We start from the raw sequence: 18,257 nt of genomic DNA, 5'->3' as shown, positions 1-18,257 counted from the left end.
AAAACTATTATTTTATCTATTAGTATTATCCCCGCATAAACAATATATTATTTACTAAATAATTTCTACCTCGGTTTTTGTTTTGAGCTGATGTTTTGAAAGAACTTTATTATTTAAATTAATATTATTTATTCTCTGTAATCTTAAAAAATATTAACAAAATACAAGCATTAAAAATGTTTTTAATAAATCCGACTGTACAATTTAATCGCTACACTATATTTGTATAATCTGTACGTGTACATGAAATTTTGGAAACTGACGATATTCTTTCAAGATTACCATTTGCTTAGTAACCAACAATTGTAAAAATAAAAGCAAAATCTCTATACAACGAATGGAAAACATTGTACAAACTTTATTTGTATCATTAGGTGCGTAATCCTTATATTCTTGCACTACTTTTATTATACCCTGTGTTTTCATCCATGTTGAACTATTGATAAGTTCTGTGATTGCGTCATGTAAACGTAATTATAAATTGTACATAAGTTTTTGTAGAGTTATTGTTAGACGATTACTTTATAATTATCCTTAAAAGAAATCAAGTTATAGTATACGTTGGCTAACCTTTCTTATTGACACTTCTAACCTATGTAATTTATAGTTTTGACACCATATTTGTTAGGTCTTTTTGTGAATAATACAACGAGATTGATAATAATAATGTAAATTGTTAAATGCAATATAGATTTTACAGTATAAAGACTCGGTTTCCCATTGTTGACTAATGTTTAGGTAAATAAGGTTATGTTGATGTTTTGATTTGCTTGATGTTGGGAATGTTAAAATCGATTGACAAGTTTTCAGTGGTTGTTTAATTATTATTAATCATTATTTACTCAATATACATATTGCTTAATTTTTCCTTTAATATTTATAAAAAAATATTCTATTTACTTTCAGTGAAATAATTCAATGCCATTGTGTTATAAAAATAAAATTATTGTTTAATTTTATGTAATTATCCAAAAATGCCATTACAATGATTCAGTGCGAACTTTATGGGCATATAACATAAGTATTAGAAAGGACAATCCAATTAACTTATGGAGGAAAAAAAGTATTTTATAATGGAACCATCAGGAGTTGATTTCAACCTTCACTGGGAGGAGGTTATTATAAAGGTATATATGATGTTGTTAAGCATATTTCTAATACTAATATGAGTGGGTGTGTTTTGATATTTATGTCAATATCACTTCTGTCTGTCATGTTGTCTACCAACAAGAGTTAAATTTTTTCTATCTATTTATATAATTATTTTAATTTATAAAATTGCAGTTAGTATTATAAAATTGAATCCTCAAAAAAAATTGCTTTTCTCAATATACAATGAATGTCGACTCTAGTTATAAATTGATCTTGGGAGAGACCTTTAATGGATTATTTATTTTAGAATTTTTAATTTTTTTAAGTAAATAAATAAACACCTAATGTAATGAAATGCAATACACTATTAAGGATATAAATTGTAATATTATGCAGGCAAAATTCAAATGTTTATGATGATTCAATTTTGATTTAATATATATTGGTTTTTGTTTTATTTTACAAATAAAACTAATAGGTCAAAAATTATGAAATCTCAATTGAATTTTCTGTGTTAAATAATGTTTTCTTATGTTCATTATGGTTTTTAGTGTTTATTTCATTTTTATTTTTGAAAAGTGTTTTTTTAAGTCACTGTGTTATGTGCTGCAAATATTGGCACATTGGGTTCTAGCATAATATAAAATGTACTAGTACTGATAAAATTACTGTCTAATATTTATATTAGTTAGTCATTTTTACAAAAGTCTTGTTTTTAAATAGTTGGTTTTGTTATATATTGTGGATGTCTTTTTTATCCTCTAATTTTAATTTTTAACTTGAATTTCAGACCTCTCCTAAGCATGAAAAATCATCAATATGTGAAATTGAAGGTGTACAATCTGTATCATATTCTACAATGGTTTGTATTATGTTCTGTAAAATAGTTACCAGAGCTAAGTAAATATGTTGATTAAAATTTGTGACTATTAACTTATATATATATTTTTTTAAATTACAATAATGTACTGTTATATACAAGAAATATCTTGGGAAAATGAAATCATCAATTTTGCACTATAACAAAAAATTTAATAAATGTGTTGTTTATCTTGTGTAGATTAATACTTGCTTTCCATTTTTTTCCTCAATGTAAATGATCTTGAGGTACAATTAGATGTGACTCATTACTATTCATTTGTTTTTACCTATAGACCTATATGGATAATGACATTAAGATATCCAGTGTGATAAGGATCTGCTCAATTAAACAAGGCGGGCTTTTACCTTCAGTGCTTTCTCCTTGACTTTGTCCAAATAAGATGGATTTAAAGCAAATTCAAGAATAACAAAACCTATTCAACGGTGTTTAAAAATAAAAGAGTGACCTCGTACTAGGGACAATAATTAAAATTTAGGATCATTTTTTATTTTACATACCTTGTATATAGCTTTTTACTTGATTTTAATATATATTTTTATTAGATTTATTTAATAAATAATTTTTAAAATTATTTTTTTGTTATAGACATCTGAAGATATCATTGCTGACACTGATCAAATGGCTGCAGAAAACTTAATGTACTTGTCACAAGATGTAGTTGGTTATGCAGACACAACTGAATTAACAGATGACTTAAATGTTGAATGTGTGACTGAAGAGGTCATTACAGATGATTGGGTCTTGTCTGGCGGTCAAGAAAGGTAAACTATTTTCATATATTATAGCAAATACTACCAAAACTGGCACAGCCTATTAATATAAGCCTCTTTACATTATAAACTTATTGTTATGTTATGATTTTTTAATAGAATTAACATTTATATTTATTTAACACGTTCTTTGTCGGACCGTTTTTTGAAGACTTTCCGTTCAGGCCTCGCTTTACACTTGTATTATTTTGTTTCTGGTGAATGCCTTACAATCAATAAAATGCTGCAAAAATCATAATTATCAAGAAAAGGTTGTATAGTTTAACATGCATAACACAATAAACGAATAAATTTATTTTTCTAGGAATTAGTTTAACAAATACCTGGCTGAACATTACTAAGCAAGTTGTATCCTCACATATAAGTTTTTTATCATGCCTACATCAGTTCAAAATATAATATTTTAATTAAATTAAAGTTTGTAAGCAATTACAAAGGGATGTTATGATGAACTTTGTTAAAGCATGGCATAAATAAGTGGTTTATCTACACAACTATCGCAGAATGTTACAACTTTCACAGTAGAGTTTCTTGCTGATTTGGAACCAAATATTTTAACATTTCTTTCGTAACAAATTTTACACCGCCTTCTTATCGAATTAAAGTGGCCTTCTTTTTTTTTAATTCGTGTCGAGTGCGAGTGGCACGTCAGAATCATCACACATCACTAGAAACACTGTTGCTGTGTGAGGCCATATCTGCTTATAAGGAGTTATTATTGTAAAATTTGGAAAAGGTCTGAAAAAGAAATGGCGAGAAAAATTGCAACCTTGTGTTAATGCAAAATATCCGAACTTATAACACTTAAATAATATGTACATACCGTATTTCCTTCGTTTAACACACTGAACTATAAATCAATCCCAGCTTCAGTAAAGCAGTACATATTGTATCAACGACATGCGAATAAATGACTAATCGCATTGCGAAGAATGCAGAAAACAAGTCATGGCGAAACAAAATTGTCCGCCACGCCGCGTGGGGCGTATACGCCCCACGATTAAATGAAGGCATCAGCAGTAGTACTAGGATACCCGTAACTGACTGCATATTGAATTTTTAAAAAATTCTTCATTTTACAATGATAGTACCAAATGGCTTGAACGGAAAGTTCAGCGTGGGGCGCATACGCCACACGGGACAGGGAACGTGTTAAAATCCATACCCCATTACATGGCATAACATATAGAATGTAGACAGGGATTTTAAATCTTGGTAGGCTGGAATTATGTAACTTTGACAATAATCAAAAAGGATTTTGTGACTTTTATCAATTTGTACTGAACAAGCAAGCAGCAAATTCTGTCTTTCTGAGGTTAAGGCTGTTTTTCATCATCTTCATGTTAGCTGATGGATGTCAACTATAAAGTCTAGGCTTCCCCAAAGATTGTCTTAATCACAGATTGTGTGTGGTCTTCGTTGTTACTTGTGTTCTTAAATCACATTCAGCTAAAGAAATCCCAATGATTTTTATTGAAACAAATATTATCAACTAATAACAATTGTGTGTAATTAATTTCAGGGTGGAAGTGCCTTTAGAACAATTAGTACATTCTGTGTCCGATGTCAAAGTAGAAAATGATATTGATGTTCCATTACCAACTGACCAAGTGAGTTGAAAAGTTTCAAACTATTCTTTGTATCTTGTGTGTTGTAAACACGCATCTAATGTACCGACTTTTGCTTTTTCCAATATTTGCTTAAAGTTAATTTTTTTGTAAATGTGCAACTGTAAAGTTAATTTCTGTTCATATTTTTGTTTATATTATATATGGTGTTAACATTTTTAGATATATTAAATTTCAACCATTTTTATTACAACAATATCAATAGTTCTCTCTCACTTAAAAATGTTAGTCATTTAACTGGTGGCAGAATGCCCAAGGAGCTTAAACTAAACCTTCTTGTAGTAACCAAGTTCAAAGGCTTACTCAAGAACTTCTGTTCAAGATCTTGCTGGCTGCAAGCTTATAGGCTTACATTTTTAGTATAAATTGCTTATTATAGCACATGCACTGCTAACCACAAAAAAAAAAAAACACTTAGGCAATGTGGCTTGCCCTAGGATAATTCACATGGCCCTATGTGGTGGAAAACATCTAATCTTACACTTTATAAGGAGAGTGCTTTCTCATTTAAATTATACTTTCATCTTTGATTTACAATAAACATAAATTAACAAAAGTTGACGTTTTCAAGCAAGGCTATTTAACTATTAAAAAGAAATGACAATCACTGATGGTATAACATTGAGATATTTTATTTATTTTCTATCACTTTCTACAATTCAAAACCATTGCTTTATATACATTACTAAAGACAAATAATTGTTACTCTAAGTGTTATTTACCTATTCTGTCAACAAGAGACTTGTATTAGTAATAACTAGAGAAGTTTCATCACTGAGTAGCTTTTAGAGACTGTTATCTTTATTAATATTAATTTATTTATGCAAACACTGTATGTTGTTGTTTTTTTTATTTGTTATATTAGAATGAACATCCTTTTTCTCACTTTTCTATCTGAAAGGATGCATTCTTTGGGCCCATCTAATATCTCTATACTTCTTGCCTGTTACAAAAACATGATGTTACATCACAATTTTTATTTAATCATTCTTATGAAAATATTAATAGTGTTTGCTCGTTTTTGCGCTAAAATATAATAAAGATTCTTATTATATTAAATGTAGAAAGGTGAAAAAAAAATCCAATGTGCAGAAATAGCATTATACAAAGCATGCATAGAGCCAAAACCAATTTTTTTTAAAATTAATTATAATTACAATGCTATTATATTAATATATATAAAGTACATAAATAATTCATAACATAGAAAAAAAAAGGATTTGTCTTTGCAAAAATATATTATAGCTAGACTAAATACAGTTAGAAGTAATATGGTTTAAGTCTATTTTATACACAAGTGAATTAATATCTATATGTCTATGAGGCTAATAATATGTTTATGTGGTATGCAGGATGAATATACAGCTATGCGCCCATGGCCCTGTGACTTTTGCTCACGCCGGTTTCGCAAGAAAGCGGCGCTCATGAATCACATGGTTGCCCATCAAAACGACCGTCCACATGCGTGCAACTTGTGCGGCGTGCGTTACGTGCGCAAGTGCGACCTCATGAACCACCTCAAGGTGCACGCGTTTGTCCCGGACCACGCTGACACACTTGACTATGGTAAGCTATTAATTAATTTCACCACCTTGGACAAGACAACTAAACATGGGTTGTGTTGTCTGATCTCGATTAAAGCCAAAGCAACTTCTCAAGAATTCCTAGCAGACCTTTGATGTTGCCCCCTATCATAGAGAGAGATGCCCTGAAAGTGTGAATGGCCTTATAGGATGCTACAACAATCTTCTCTTCCATACATTGTCTGTAAAGAGGAGTTATGGATGTAACACCTCAAGTAAACTGTGTTTATTAACAATATAATGTAGTGTTTTAAATAGATTTGAAATGTGATGGCCTTATAGTTAATATTTGCGACTTATATTTTAATTAAATTTTCGGCAGGCATGTATATTTGTGAATTATAAGCTACAAGGCATATTGACACATCTGCATATTGATGTGGAGCCTTGTAGCTTATAATTCACAAATATATCTGCCTTGTATCTCAATTGTAGCCTAGCCTAGCCCTTGTAGCTCAATAGCTACAGTTCCTAATTAGACTCTACCCGAGAAAAATTTTGTGTAATTGTTAAATTGTTACAATAATTATGGTACATAATTTTGAAATAATAGCTTATATTTTTTGCTTACAGACGATGTTTTAGCTGATTACACTACAGTAAATAAACCAAAGAAAAAGAGAGGGCGTCGAAAAAAAAATCCCGAACCAGAGGAGGTTAGTAATAGTTCTATTCATTTAGCTACTTTGGAAAATCGACGAAAGTTAAACAAACAAAATATGTTGATGTGTGGAATGTTTTTTTTTTCGTCAATATTTCAACAATAAAAAGTGACAATATGCGATAATTTCATAAATAAAGAAAACAAGTTATTTTCACAATGCTTTTTTGTATCTTTATTGTTAAATAAATATTAGAATGATATTTGTAGTAAACATTTATCATTATCTTCATATCATACCTTCGCCTAAGATCGCCACGATGACCGATCTCGCGCTGCTCGTATCTAACGACTTCCCGCGGCCTTAACTATGGGGGGGGGGGGGCTTCCCACCTACTGCCTCTTCAGACAATTCAAGTAACATTTCAAGGTAATTTAAAGTTGTAAAAAATTACAAAGATTGTTATATTTTAGAACGGCGTTTGGGAAAATATGACGTCGGCGCGGACCCAACAATGGCAGAGACGAACGCGGACTGCGCCGCCGCGGTCGCCTACTCCGCCATCGGAACCCGAGCCGCCACCGGCACCACCTACACCTCCGCCACCTGCAGATCCTGCGCGACCTTTTGTTTGTCGACATTGCGGTGTTGGCTTTGCAAGGGAAAAGGCTCTACAGTCACACGCCAGGGTAATATAACATGAACGCCACTAACAAACTTCACAGTGGTATGACTAAGAAACATTCTTAACTTTCCTGTCGACAGAATTACAATAATTCAAAATAAATCTACACAAATGCAGTCATATATGTAGCCAGAGATTGCTATTTATAAGTATTAACTATAATCAATTCGGTTTAGGATTCTGTAACAAGTCTATGTATGTTAGTTTAAAAGGGCGATGGTACGTAAAAACTTGGAAACTTGTGCTGTAAATGATGCAAAGTTGAAAATAATATATATTTATAGATTATAGTAAAAACTTGATTATTTTTAATCATTATCAGATCCACGGAGGCGACTCGCCAGTGGAGTGTGGTGAGTGCGGGGAACTGTGCTGGTCACGCGAGGCGCTCAGCACGCACGCGGCGCAGCGGCACCCGCACGCCGCGCCTCGCACGCGCCGCGAGCCCTCCACCGACCAGACAAACTCCGGCAAGTACTGCATTTGTACATATCCATCATTTATATAAAGGGCTGTTTGGAAGGCTATGGCAATCGGTTAAATCTATTTTTTCCTATAGAAAATAAAACGTCAAATCTGTTGATGTTTGTTTGATGTTTTTTCCATTAAAAGAAAAGTTATTTTATGCATAGTCTAGCAATGTGCCATACATTTCTTTTATTTTATCAGTATTAAGACTAATGTAGTCTTACATGTAATCATCAGAATAGAATAGGCCAGGGAAAGTCTTTTGCAAAGTAGAATGCTTAAGCATTCCAGTTTCAACTTCTTAGATTTTACGTTGAGAAAACCCAGAACATTTCGGACATTGAGGTCGGTAGAGTAGTGCTGTAATAATGCAATAATACATTACAGAATAAAATTACCTAAATTTTTTATCAGCATTGTTGCACTGTCACAGACTTGTGATAATAGGTTGTGGGTTCGATTCCTGGGATACTATTTAGTATACAGGATTGTTATAAAAAGTATAAATATATAACTAACAGCTCTTAATAAATTCCTTATTTCTTAACATGATTTATCCGTACAGATGACGATTTGGACTTCCGTATATCGCCGGTGGCGCAGAGTGGCGAACGCGGGGCTTTTGAAAATGTTCGCGGCCCCGAGTTGTTTTGCCAAGATTGCGGCGTCGCTTTCCAACGAGTGGACTTGTTGAACCGGCATGTTGCAGCTGCGCATAAGTAAAACATCAGTTTCATACATTATATAACAATAGCAACACAATACCCGAGCGTTATTTAATAAATCTTAAAAGTAAATATTTATTATTATCTCTGTAGTGTTCACACCTCATATTTCTGGAGACCACAATACTTTTTTACTTTTCTTTCTTCGTTATCGTCTAAAACATCTATTCATCGTCAATTGCATGATATAGAGGAAAAAAAATTGAATTCCAACACTATCAGTTCTAATGTTTATTATATATATAAGACACAAATTAAGCTGTGGCAGTTAAGGCAGAGTTCCCCAAACTTTTTGTGTTGTAGACCCCTTGCCATGTTTTTCCGTGTGGGGTAGACTATTACTAGGGTACCCTACTTACCTGATATTGATTTCCTGTAAATTTCTAACTGTAGTGAAGTTTAGTGTTGAAAACTCAAAGTAAAATTGTTGTTAATTTATACATTTATTAATTGAATTTAAACTACTCAAAATAAAATTTTGTATCTGTTATGTAAAATATACGTAACATTAAATAAACATATAATAAACTATAAATAAAATAACATAAGCAATAAGTCAATATTTTTAGTGAGAAGGATGAACTTGATGCTTTAATAATAAATTATCAACATTTGGCGTCAATTTTGTAAGGGTGAATCTTAAATCTCCTTGGCTAATGATGTCCAGTCTGTTTCTTTTTTTCTTCATAGCTACTTTTATAAATAATGTAAATGTTTGATATTATAAGATAGTATGATGTAAGTAAATAGGTACTATCAGTGTATGTGTTGAGATCCAATATCGTGGACCCCCATTTTCATTTCATGGACCCCTAAATTTTTTTTTCGCTGACGTAGACACCTTGCAGGTTGTCATAGACCCCTAGGGGTCGATATAGACCACTTTGGGAATCACTGAGTTAAGGTAACGTTCACAGAACGCAGGATGGAAGATACTATATGCACAAGAAAATTTTGACACAAAGAGCCAAATTTTGCGTGTTACTTTTTCAAAATTTAATTAAAACCAATCTAATAATACTTAATATGTCAGTTAGTTCATTATGCTCGGTGTTTGGATTTCGCTAATTTTATGGTGGAATAATAATAATTATTATTCACACCACTAATTTGTTGCGATTTTCCAGGAGCTGACATAGGTTATATAAATGTGGATATTAAAATAAATAGACTATTAATTGGAGCCAAAAATAATCGTTGAAAGAGCCGCATGTGCCTTGCAAGCCACAGTTTGGCCACGCCTGGTATATGTCATTAAACGTTTCAGCTATAAGCGACACGACAGCACAAGCAGCACGTGGGCGGAGCACACATGCGACGTGTGCGGGGAGAGTTGCACCGACGCGCTGCAACTGCTGGCACATGCCGAGGGACACGCAGAGAGACATCGCCCCGCGACCAACAGGTTCTGTTTTCTTTTTCTTTTTAGCCAATAGAAGCCCACTGCAAGGCATAAGCCTCCCACACAGATTTCCAAAGATGCCTTGCGCTGCGGTCCTTCAGCGATTTCCGGTGGCCTTAAATATATCGTCGGTCCACCTAGAGAGATTTTAAAAATGTGCAAAACAGTGTTTTCAATGTATTTCTTTTTTACGAAAAATGTTATCATCGTCTTGTTCCGATGAGTTTTCCGATGCACATCGAAACACAGATTAAAAAGCGTTGCACTGTAGAGTCATATAAAGCAAAGGTATGTAATATAATACAATGTAATGGTGTGTAAAAACACCTTTAACGCTTTACCAAGCTGTAAAATAAATTGAGTTATATCTAATATCAAATCTCTCTCAACACAGCACAGTTGTTTAATAACTTTGAAACATGAGTTATTATGTTCAATTAAATCTTAACTAGCACAATTAATTTACACACTCATGTTGCTAATATTAACTGGCATTGATAGTAAAGATCATATTTAATAACAAGATCATATCTTGAATGAGACAGGCACAAATAGAAAGGAAAAAGAATCGTATTTTTTGAGGAATTTACTTTGTTGCTGGAAAAGTCTTTGCCCAAAAACATTAGAAATAAAAGGGTATTTCCCTGTATTGTGATTAGGCAAAATGAGCACAATTTCTTAATAAATAAAATACTACTGTGTAAAATCATGTAAGTAACGATATAAATGGATGGCTATATATGGACATATAGTTTTGAGTTTTATGTATTTAATGTAATGTAAAAATTTTACATATTTTTCGCTCAACAAAACACTTTTTATAGTTCTACTAAAAAATTACTTACGTGAAACAATATAACACGAAACAAACTATGCAATATGTTATGAATTTTAAAAGAAAAACTATGCAACATGCTATAAATTTTAAAAGAATGTATTACTTGCAGATTGAAAAAGATGGGACGGGGTAGAAACAACGCATCGTCGTCGAGTAATTCGAGGCAATTTCCGTGTAGAGAATGTGGTAAGTAACTGTTATGTATTTAAACAGAAATATATTTAACATATAGTTAAATAAAACTTGATGGCTTTAAGTTTAATGCACATGTGTAAGAAGGTAAATTTTATTACAACTTATCTCCAGAGATATATATATATATATGTGTGTGTGTGTGTGTGTGTATGTGTATATATATATATATACATAAATATATATTTATATATACATATATGTATACATAAATATTTGTTAAGTTTTTATAAAATTTATTTTGTACTTTCTATAGGCTATATGTATTCCACATTTCAAATTTGATTACACTGCACATGTGAAAATATTCATACTTCGACAAATAGTGCTGAAGTATATTTTTACTTTTATGTTGCTTTACATTAAAAATAAAAACCACACATGATGTAAATGGCTTGAGGTCCTTGTGACCTCACAAGAAATATGCTCAAAAATATTTGTTTAACAGGAAAGGTGTTTGGATCACGCAGTTCGCAACAGATACATGTAAGGATCCACACCGGCGAGCGCCCTTACGCTTGTCGCTTCTGCTGGAAAGCGTTTGCTGACGGCGGAACCCTAAGGAAGCATGAGCGGATACACACTGGTAATTATCCATTGGTTCTAAAAAGTCCTTTTGAATTTCGTGTAATGACTGTAGGTATCTTGGTTAAGCAGGTTACATCTCATTGTTATATTGCGTTGTTATCGAGAATTCTTTGTTAATTTGTCAATTCTGCCGCACAATGCCGTTTTCAATACTTTATTGTTGTAATTATTTTATATAATAATACCATTGTAACTAATAAAACATACATAATAGTATTTTATTAGTCATATCGTTTTAAAAGTTGACACCGATAAATTACTGCTAATCAACCAAACTAAAACTAAAGTAATATGAAAACAGTGCATTGTTTTGTATTCAACTTGAAAATCTATAGTAAATCAAAGAGACTTTTTTTATTTTTCACTTTAAATACTGTATTTTATAACCGCGAAGTCTTATAAAAGACACCGTAGCCTATATAAACACGAGAATAATAACACACGTTTTATATTTCAAAGCTTAGAGCGATGAAAACATATTGATATAATGTTCTTAGATTAGAAACTAAGTGTGAATGTTGTTGGTTGATTACAGGAGAGAAGCCGTATGCGTGTGCAGTGTGCCCGCGTGCGTTTAATCAGCGCGTTGTACTGCGTGAACACGTGCGCTCGCACCACTCCGCGCCCGACCGACGCGCCAACGGTACGTCACCCAACGTACTTATGTATACATACCCTAGACAAGACGAGCTTGCCGTCATCATATTTACGACATTCGCGAAAACTTATGTATATAAAGGAAAAAATTGGTAAATTTCGTAGTCATTTTTAAAATAATATTTTTAAAGAAAAATATTACTGTATTGTTCTGTCTCGCAGAATTACATAATTATGAATAATAATTTAATAATAGAAGCCAAATGGGCCTCCTTTTGGGGACCCTTGCCACCTAGTACTCCATGCAAAATGATAGATGATATATTATATAGCTCTATAGTCTAGGTTCATCAAAACTCTTCTTACGACCAAAGTCATGAACTCTGGAACTTGTTTTGTAAACCAGTGCCAGAGCACCCGATATAAGTATAAATGCAAATTGGTCTACACCAAGAAGGCGAGTCATTGTCATCTTTTAACTGCAGGACGTCCACTGCTGATAAAGGCAAACATGTTTCCGAAAGCAGCCTTCATCCAATCAGCCTCGCACCGTTGACTATACGGTGCGCTTAGCTGTCCAGGATCCTTCTAAAACTTGCCAAACAGTTGCCATGTCATTTACTTTTGTTTTTTTAAGGATCCTCTCATACCTGATTAGATCTTGTAGAGTAATCCCGGGTATAGCCTTCTCGATGTCAAGGTAAGCGACTGTGATCTTGACAATGAGGTACAAAGTGACACACCACGTTTTCTTGTCATCATTTTCAACATACATCACATGTAGAATCTACATTGTAGACTTTCGTCATTAGGTGCTGACAGATACAACTTGGGGAGTTTAGGATAGGTAGAAAGCCAGAACTCAGAAGTAATAAGTAAAAAATATGTACCATACATACGTAAAATTATAATTATTATATTAAAATGCAACTAGAAATAGTCATTAATTAAGAAATAATGCTTAAATAGGCGGAAATGCATATTGCTGCGTGGTATGCGGACGTACCTTGCACTCCAGCGTGGAATTGGTGCAACATTTGATACAGCATTGCGACGCCAACACAGCTTTGAAAAGACAGCCACAGGTAATGGTTTTAACTGTATTATGAATATAAACTAATCTTAATCACAAAGTCAAACAATATTCAAAAGTCGAAATTATTCATTTAATTAATTTAAACAATAATTCTAAATTATGGACTAATAAGTGAAATAACCGATCTGATGCTGCTGTATTATCTCATGTTTAAATATGATGATCTATGTTAATAAAAATGAATTTTTAAAAAAAAATTAATTGCTAAGCATCATATTGGAAAATAACTGACTCAATCCCAGATAAAGCTCAAAAAGCTCCTGTTTCTAGATTAAAAAAAAAGAATCTTAGTGTGTATAGTATTTCTACACTGCACTTCTAAGAAGATGGCTATTTATATTATTTTAAGAAAATATGTAATGGGACCATTGAATTTCTTTCCTTTATTTCTTGTCTGAGGCTTTATCCATAGAGGTGCAAGACTCATTTTGATTTTAATAAGAGTATAATCCATTCTATAATGAATTAAGAATTTTAAAATTTAAATAATAATTTAATAGATAGAAAAAAATGGAAAAACTGCAAGAGAATATAAATTTATTTTTGGTGTACATAGTTTGAGAATCAATTTTAAGTTAAGAAAAATAAAAATGTATTAAAAGTTTAATCCGAAAATTACTTATGGATCAAGTTACTTGATTTCCTGACTTTGGCTTGGCCCTAATTGATTTTACGCTAGGCTTACTGGTCTAAAAGCATATAACGTGTTAATTAATTTGTCTAAATTATTGTTAATATAGAGTGGTCCTCGGAAATACAAGCGCCGGCGAAAACTGAAAACAGAACTTGTATCACCTAAACAAGAGTGGGAAGAACCCGAGCGTCCACCATCTCCATCAGGTGCTTCGGTTGCTTCGAACGCGTCTCCGTCACGGAGTAACCCCTCGCCTCATCAACATACCATATCTCCGCCACACCACAGCAGTTCGCCCCCGCGACGGCGGCGGCGGCGCGCTCAGCAACCACCCTCGCGACCGCGCATGATACATACTGAGGAGCCCCGACCCGGAACTAAACAGGTAACCTTCTTCTTAGGTGTATGCTCTAGGCAGAACAACACGTTGGCAGTTGATTCTCCTTAAAAGGCACTTCTGGGACGATTCTGTAAGACAACTTACTCCTTTGTATGGTAATAGTATTTATAATTGTAACTCTGTCAGCAGTAGTGCATAAACAATATTGTTACCAAATTCGAGCTTAAATTCAATTTATAGTATAGTATAATTATAAGAGAAAACTGGACTGATGAATTGTACCAATGAATTTCTCAAGGCTACTAGTACAGACGACATGTTGTTATGCAAAATTTTGTTGTTGAAATTCAATAATAATGCTATTAAATACTGGAGATATTTTTTTTACGGCCTGCATAAGAGATTTAATGACCAGTTAATTTATTCAATATTATCATTTCTGCCTTACGATATCCACTAATAAATATAAGAATCCCCCGTAGATATTCAATAGGACTGGTTGGAAATGTCACGCATCTATCGTCATTTGGTAAATCAGTTTGATTAAGTGGTCGATTTAAATGACTAATAAGTTGTGGGTGATATTGTACTATCATCATCATATCGGCCGATAGACGCCCATTGCAAAGCGAAGTGCAGCGTAGCGGACGCTGCCCGCATCTAGCGACTTCCTGTAATTTTAAGTATGTCGTCGGTCCACTTAGTTGCTTCGGTTCGTGGTCGCCACTCGAGAACTTTTTGTCGATGCCATGTGTCACGTACATTGCCACTTCAGACGGGCAATTTTTCGTGCTACGTCGGTATTGTATTGTAAAACGTGTTATTAGGTGCGTAGCCGCAGACCTCCAAGGCATCCTGCGGACGACCTCCGTGCGATTGCGCCGCGTTCGCCTTCACCCGGGACGGCGATGCCTTCTCCGTCGCCGCCGTCCCCGCCATCGACATGCTCGGTGCCTTCTCCTCCCTCGTCCCCCGGGCCGCTGTCGCCCGACTCTCCCCACTCGCCCGCCGCTGCTTACAAGTGCGAGATGTGCTCGCTCGAGTTCCCAAGACGCGACGCGCTGCTGCTGCACGTGCCCGTCCACATCTGACGCACGGACGTACACCAACAACTCCGCGACGCACGTGTGTAAACAACATACACCCAACTCTTTTTTAAACGGTAATATTACGTTCCTTAGAACGCGTTCACAAAAAATGTTGTTAAAAAATAGAAAAAAATACATATTCCCGCAACTTGAATGAGAATTTTTAAATATTATAACAAAAGAAGTAATAATAAAATCCGTGTTATGAAGCAGAAATCATATTTTTTTTAAATTAGTATAGAGTCAAAGTTCAATTCCCTAAGTATAAAACATATTTACAAATTATAATTAGAAATAACAATAACAATTATTTATTGCTGAACTGATTGCTGACTATACATCAGTGAAACGCATCAGACATGAATGTGTCAAGCACAACAGTTTGGTTTGAAGAACTTTGTATTTACCAATTAGATCCAAAAATTTGTGTAATGTTGCGAGTAAACGGCTAAATTTCAAAATTGCTTAAAAAGAGTTGGGTGCACATCCACGCACTTAAACATTTTTATGTTGATCTGTTTGTGCCATTGTGCTTATACTATTGATATCGAATGCTTTAGCAAAGTTAATAGTTGTACAGGCATGAAGCTTGTGGCTTCATTGTTATACTTAATATGTAAATTATGGTTTACATTTACACAAAGATTGGAGTAATGCATTGATATAATATTAGGAGGGTAACTTAATATAAACATGTATATATGTTATTAATGATAGTGGTCTTTGTGTAAATAAATTCATGTATATCTTTTTGAAAATTAATTGTTTATAATACCAAAAAGTATCTAAAAGTCCTTTCGACGATACAAGTCGAGTTAAAAATAAATGCGCAAATAAATTTCTGAATCTGTTTCAACTACATGAATAATCTTAAAAACATTTGTTTGAGATTTTTACATTGATCCATATCATTTATTATTTAAAAGCTTTTGTTATTTTAACAATCTGTTAAAGTAGATTATTCAGTATGATAATTATAAGGGTACTGTATTATAGGGATTAAAAATAAACAACTGTTATTGCGATATATCTTCAAATTAAAAAGTAAAAAAATATGTAAATAAATGTGTTTTCAATTGTAGTTGGTAGAACTACTTCTTCCTGATATTGCTGGCAACAAATGGATTTCTCAAAAATTTATTCTAATACTATACATGAATTCGGATTTATAATCTATATAAAAACTTTGTTTCAAACACTATCCAGGCCCACTAGGACTCAATAGTAAGAGTTAATGTATGGTGAATAGTTTTAATGACAGGCCTGGAATCAACTTAATGCATCATATGTTAATGAGAGTGATTATAATAACCTTCGTGATTTTCTTGTTAAAATTAATAGTGTCCAGGTAATAAGTGATATAGTGTACCATAAAGCAGCGTAGCACACATCTGTTGTTTGCATTCTTTGAATGTAATTTTTATTACTGCAAATTGAAACCTGATACTTTAATAAGGGGCTGAATGCAGAACTTTTAATACTATCTTAAATAATATAATAAATATCTTAAATAATAATCCCATGAAACAGAAAGGTTAATTTTGGTAGACTGTAAATTATCACAGCAACTCTGATGTCAGCTGCTAAAGGACTAAACATGGGGCTGCTAAATTTTATAACGAAACTTAATTGGATAACTTTTAGAAACAATAACCTTTACAGATACAAAATGGTAGTGGGTGAAATTTTTAAGTTACGCTGTTAATGAAAACACGTTAAATTGTACAAAAACTAGTGTAATATATATGTATATGCACTTACAATAATAAAATATTTTACAATGATCATGGTGGTGAAAATGTTTAAAATTTTAATTAATGATTACCAAGGTCTAATACTTTCCAAATCCTCTATACATAATCCCAGGAAAAACAAATTATTAGTTAATATGTTATGGATGAGTTATGAATTACTCTATGAATCTATTTTTTCTTATTGTTGTTTAGTGGGATTGTTAGTTTCTCAATATAAGGTGTTATGTTAGTAAAAATCAATGTATTATTTTATAAACATTATGATATGATAGTTTTATACTTGACTTAATGTTATATATTCTTCTTGTAACTTAATAATGGACTGATTTATAGAGTATTTTACTGTAAACTTGCAACTAGAGATCAGTTTCGGAACATTTGCTTAAAGTAGCTACAATCTAAGAATTTCTGGATACAGTTTCTACGAGTTATAATGACTTTAACAAAAGGAATTATTTTCATAGTCTCTGCCTGTGCATAAGCAGGTGTTGCCATCTTACTTGTACAAGCAGATATTAGTTATCCATCTCACTTGCACATTCACCTATTCAGATTAATTTGATATAAAAATATTTTCCTTAATATGCAAGCACTAACTTTTGGTAAATATTCAAAGTAATATTAATCTGATCTCTATATGGCAAATTGTATAAACGCCATATTAAATAATGTATGATATTGTTTCTTAGTAATTATTACTTGTGAATTTTGAGGTATATTTTGAGATGATGGATTTCATACAGTGTATGGTTGTTCAATAAAATTAAAACGCAATAATATATACAGATGCTAATGTTTTTTAAATACTTTTCTTTTATTTTAGTGCTATACACTCAGTGAGCAACACTGATTTTTGTGTGTAAGTAACTTGTTGAAGGTCAGCTAAAAGGAAATAAAAATAATGGAATACATTCCCAAAATCCATTTTTCATTGAGTATAAATATAATTTTGAATAACTTGAAGTTCTGACAAGTTTCAACACATAAAATTTTTATTTTTTCATAAAGATTTAAATATAAATTGTGTCGCTAATTTTTATTTGTTGTACATCTCAAATAACTGTAATATAACTAGCTGTAACCAAATGTAAATTTTATTGATGTTTATTATATAATAAACAAAACTATAAATAACAGAATTATTATTAAAGACTCCAATATTATTGTCATAGTACTTCACTGTTGAAATGTCTTCAATAATGTAGTCGGCTACCGCTATAAGTTGCCCCAGCCATGTAGCGATGATGTGATTTATCAAAAAAGTTTTTGAATCTTAACAGCAATATAAATTT

General features: G+C 32.6%; 1 protein-coding gene across 1 annotated transcript; it reads left to right on the top strand.

Moving 5' to 3' along the window:
• Positions 1-272: 272 nt before the first annotated feature.
• On the top strand, positions 273-18,046 carry LOC137933341 (oocyte zinc finger protein XlCOF6-like). Its single transcript, XM_068777261.1, has 17 exons — positions 273-374; positions 907-1,127; positions 1,883-1,954; positions 2,561-2,736; positions 4,268-4,355; positions 5,726-5,939; positions 6,530-6,612; positions 7,032-7,247; positions 7,566-7,713; positions 8,277-8,430; positions 9,704-9,841; positions 10,786-10,862; positions 11,317-11,454; positions 11,992-12,099; positions 13,023-13,138; positions 13,890-14,168; positions 14,951-18,046. The coding sequence occupies exons 2-17, from the start codon at positions 1,050-1,052 to the stop codon at positions 15,212-15,214; spliced, it is 2,349 nt and encodes a 782-aa protein (XP_068633362.1). The 5' UTR covers positions 273-374; positions 907-1,049; the 3' UTR covers positions 15,215-18,046.
• The last annotated feature ends 211 nt before the right edge of the window (positions 18,047-18,257 follow it).

This window comes from Battus philenor, unplaced genomic scaffold (genome assembly GCF_028537555.1).
Source record: "Battus philenor isolate CCGP_79_NKW_IND1 unplaced genomic scaffold, ilBatPhil1.0.hap1 SCAF_13, whole genome shotgun sequence".
NCBI lineage: Eukaryota > Metazoa > Arthropoda > Insecta > Lepidoptera > Papilionidae > Battus > Battus philenor.
Note: the sequence above shows the minus strand (reverse complement) of the source record. Positions and strands in the feature narration are given on the sequence as shown.

Coding starts and splice junctions, on each gene's coding strand:
- LOC137933341 (XM_068777261.1), top strand. CDS start 1,050: ATGGAGGAAAAAAAGTATTTTATAATGGAACCATCAGGAGTTGATTTC. Junction 7,714..8,276: donor CACCGACCAGACAAACTCCG/GCAAGTACTGCA, acceptor TTATCCGTACAG/ATGACGATTTGGACTTCCGT. Junction 8,431..9,703: donor CATGTTGCAGCTGCGCATAA/GTAAAACATCAG, acceptor TAAACGTTTCAG/CTATAAGCGACACGACAGCA.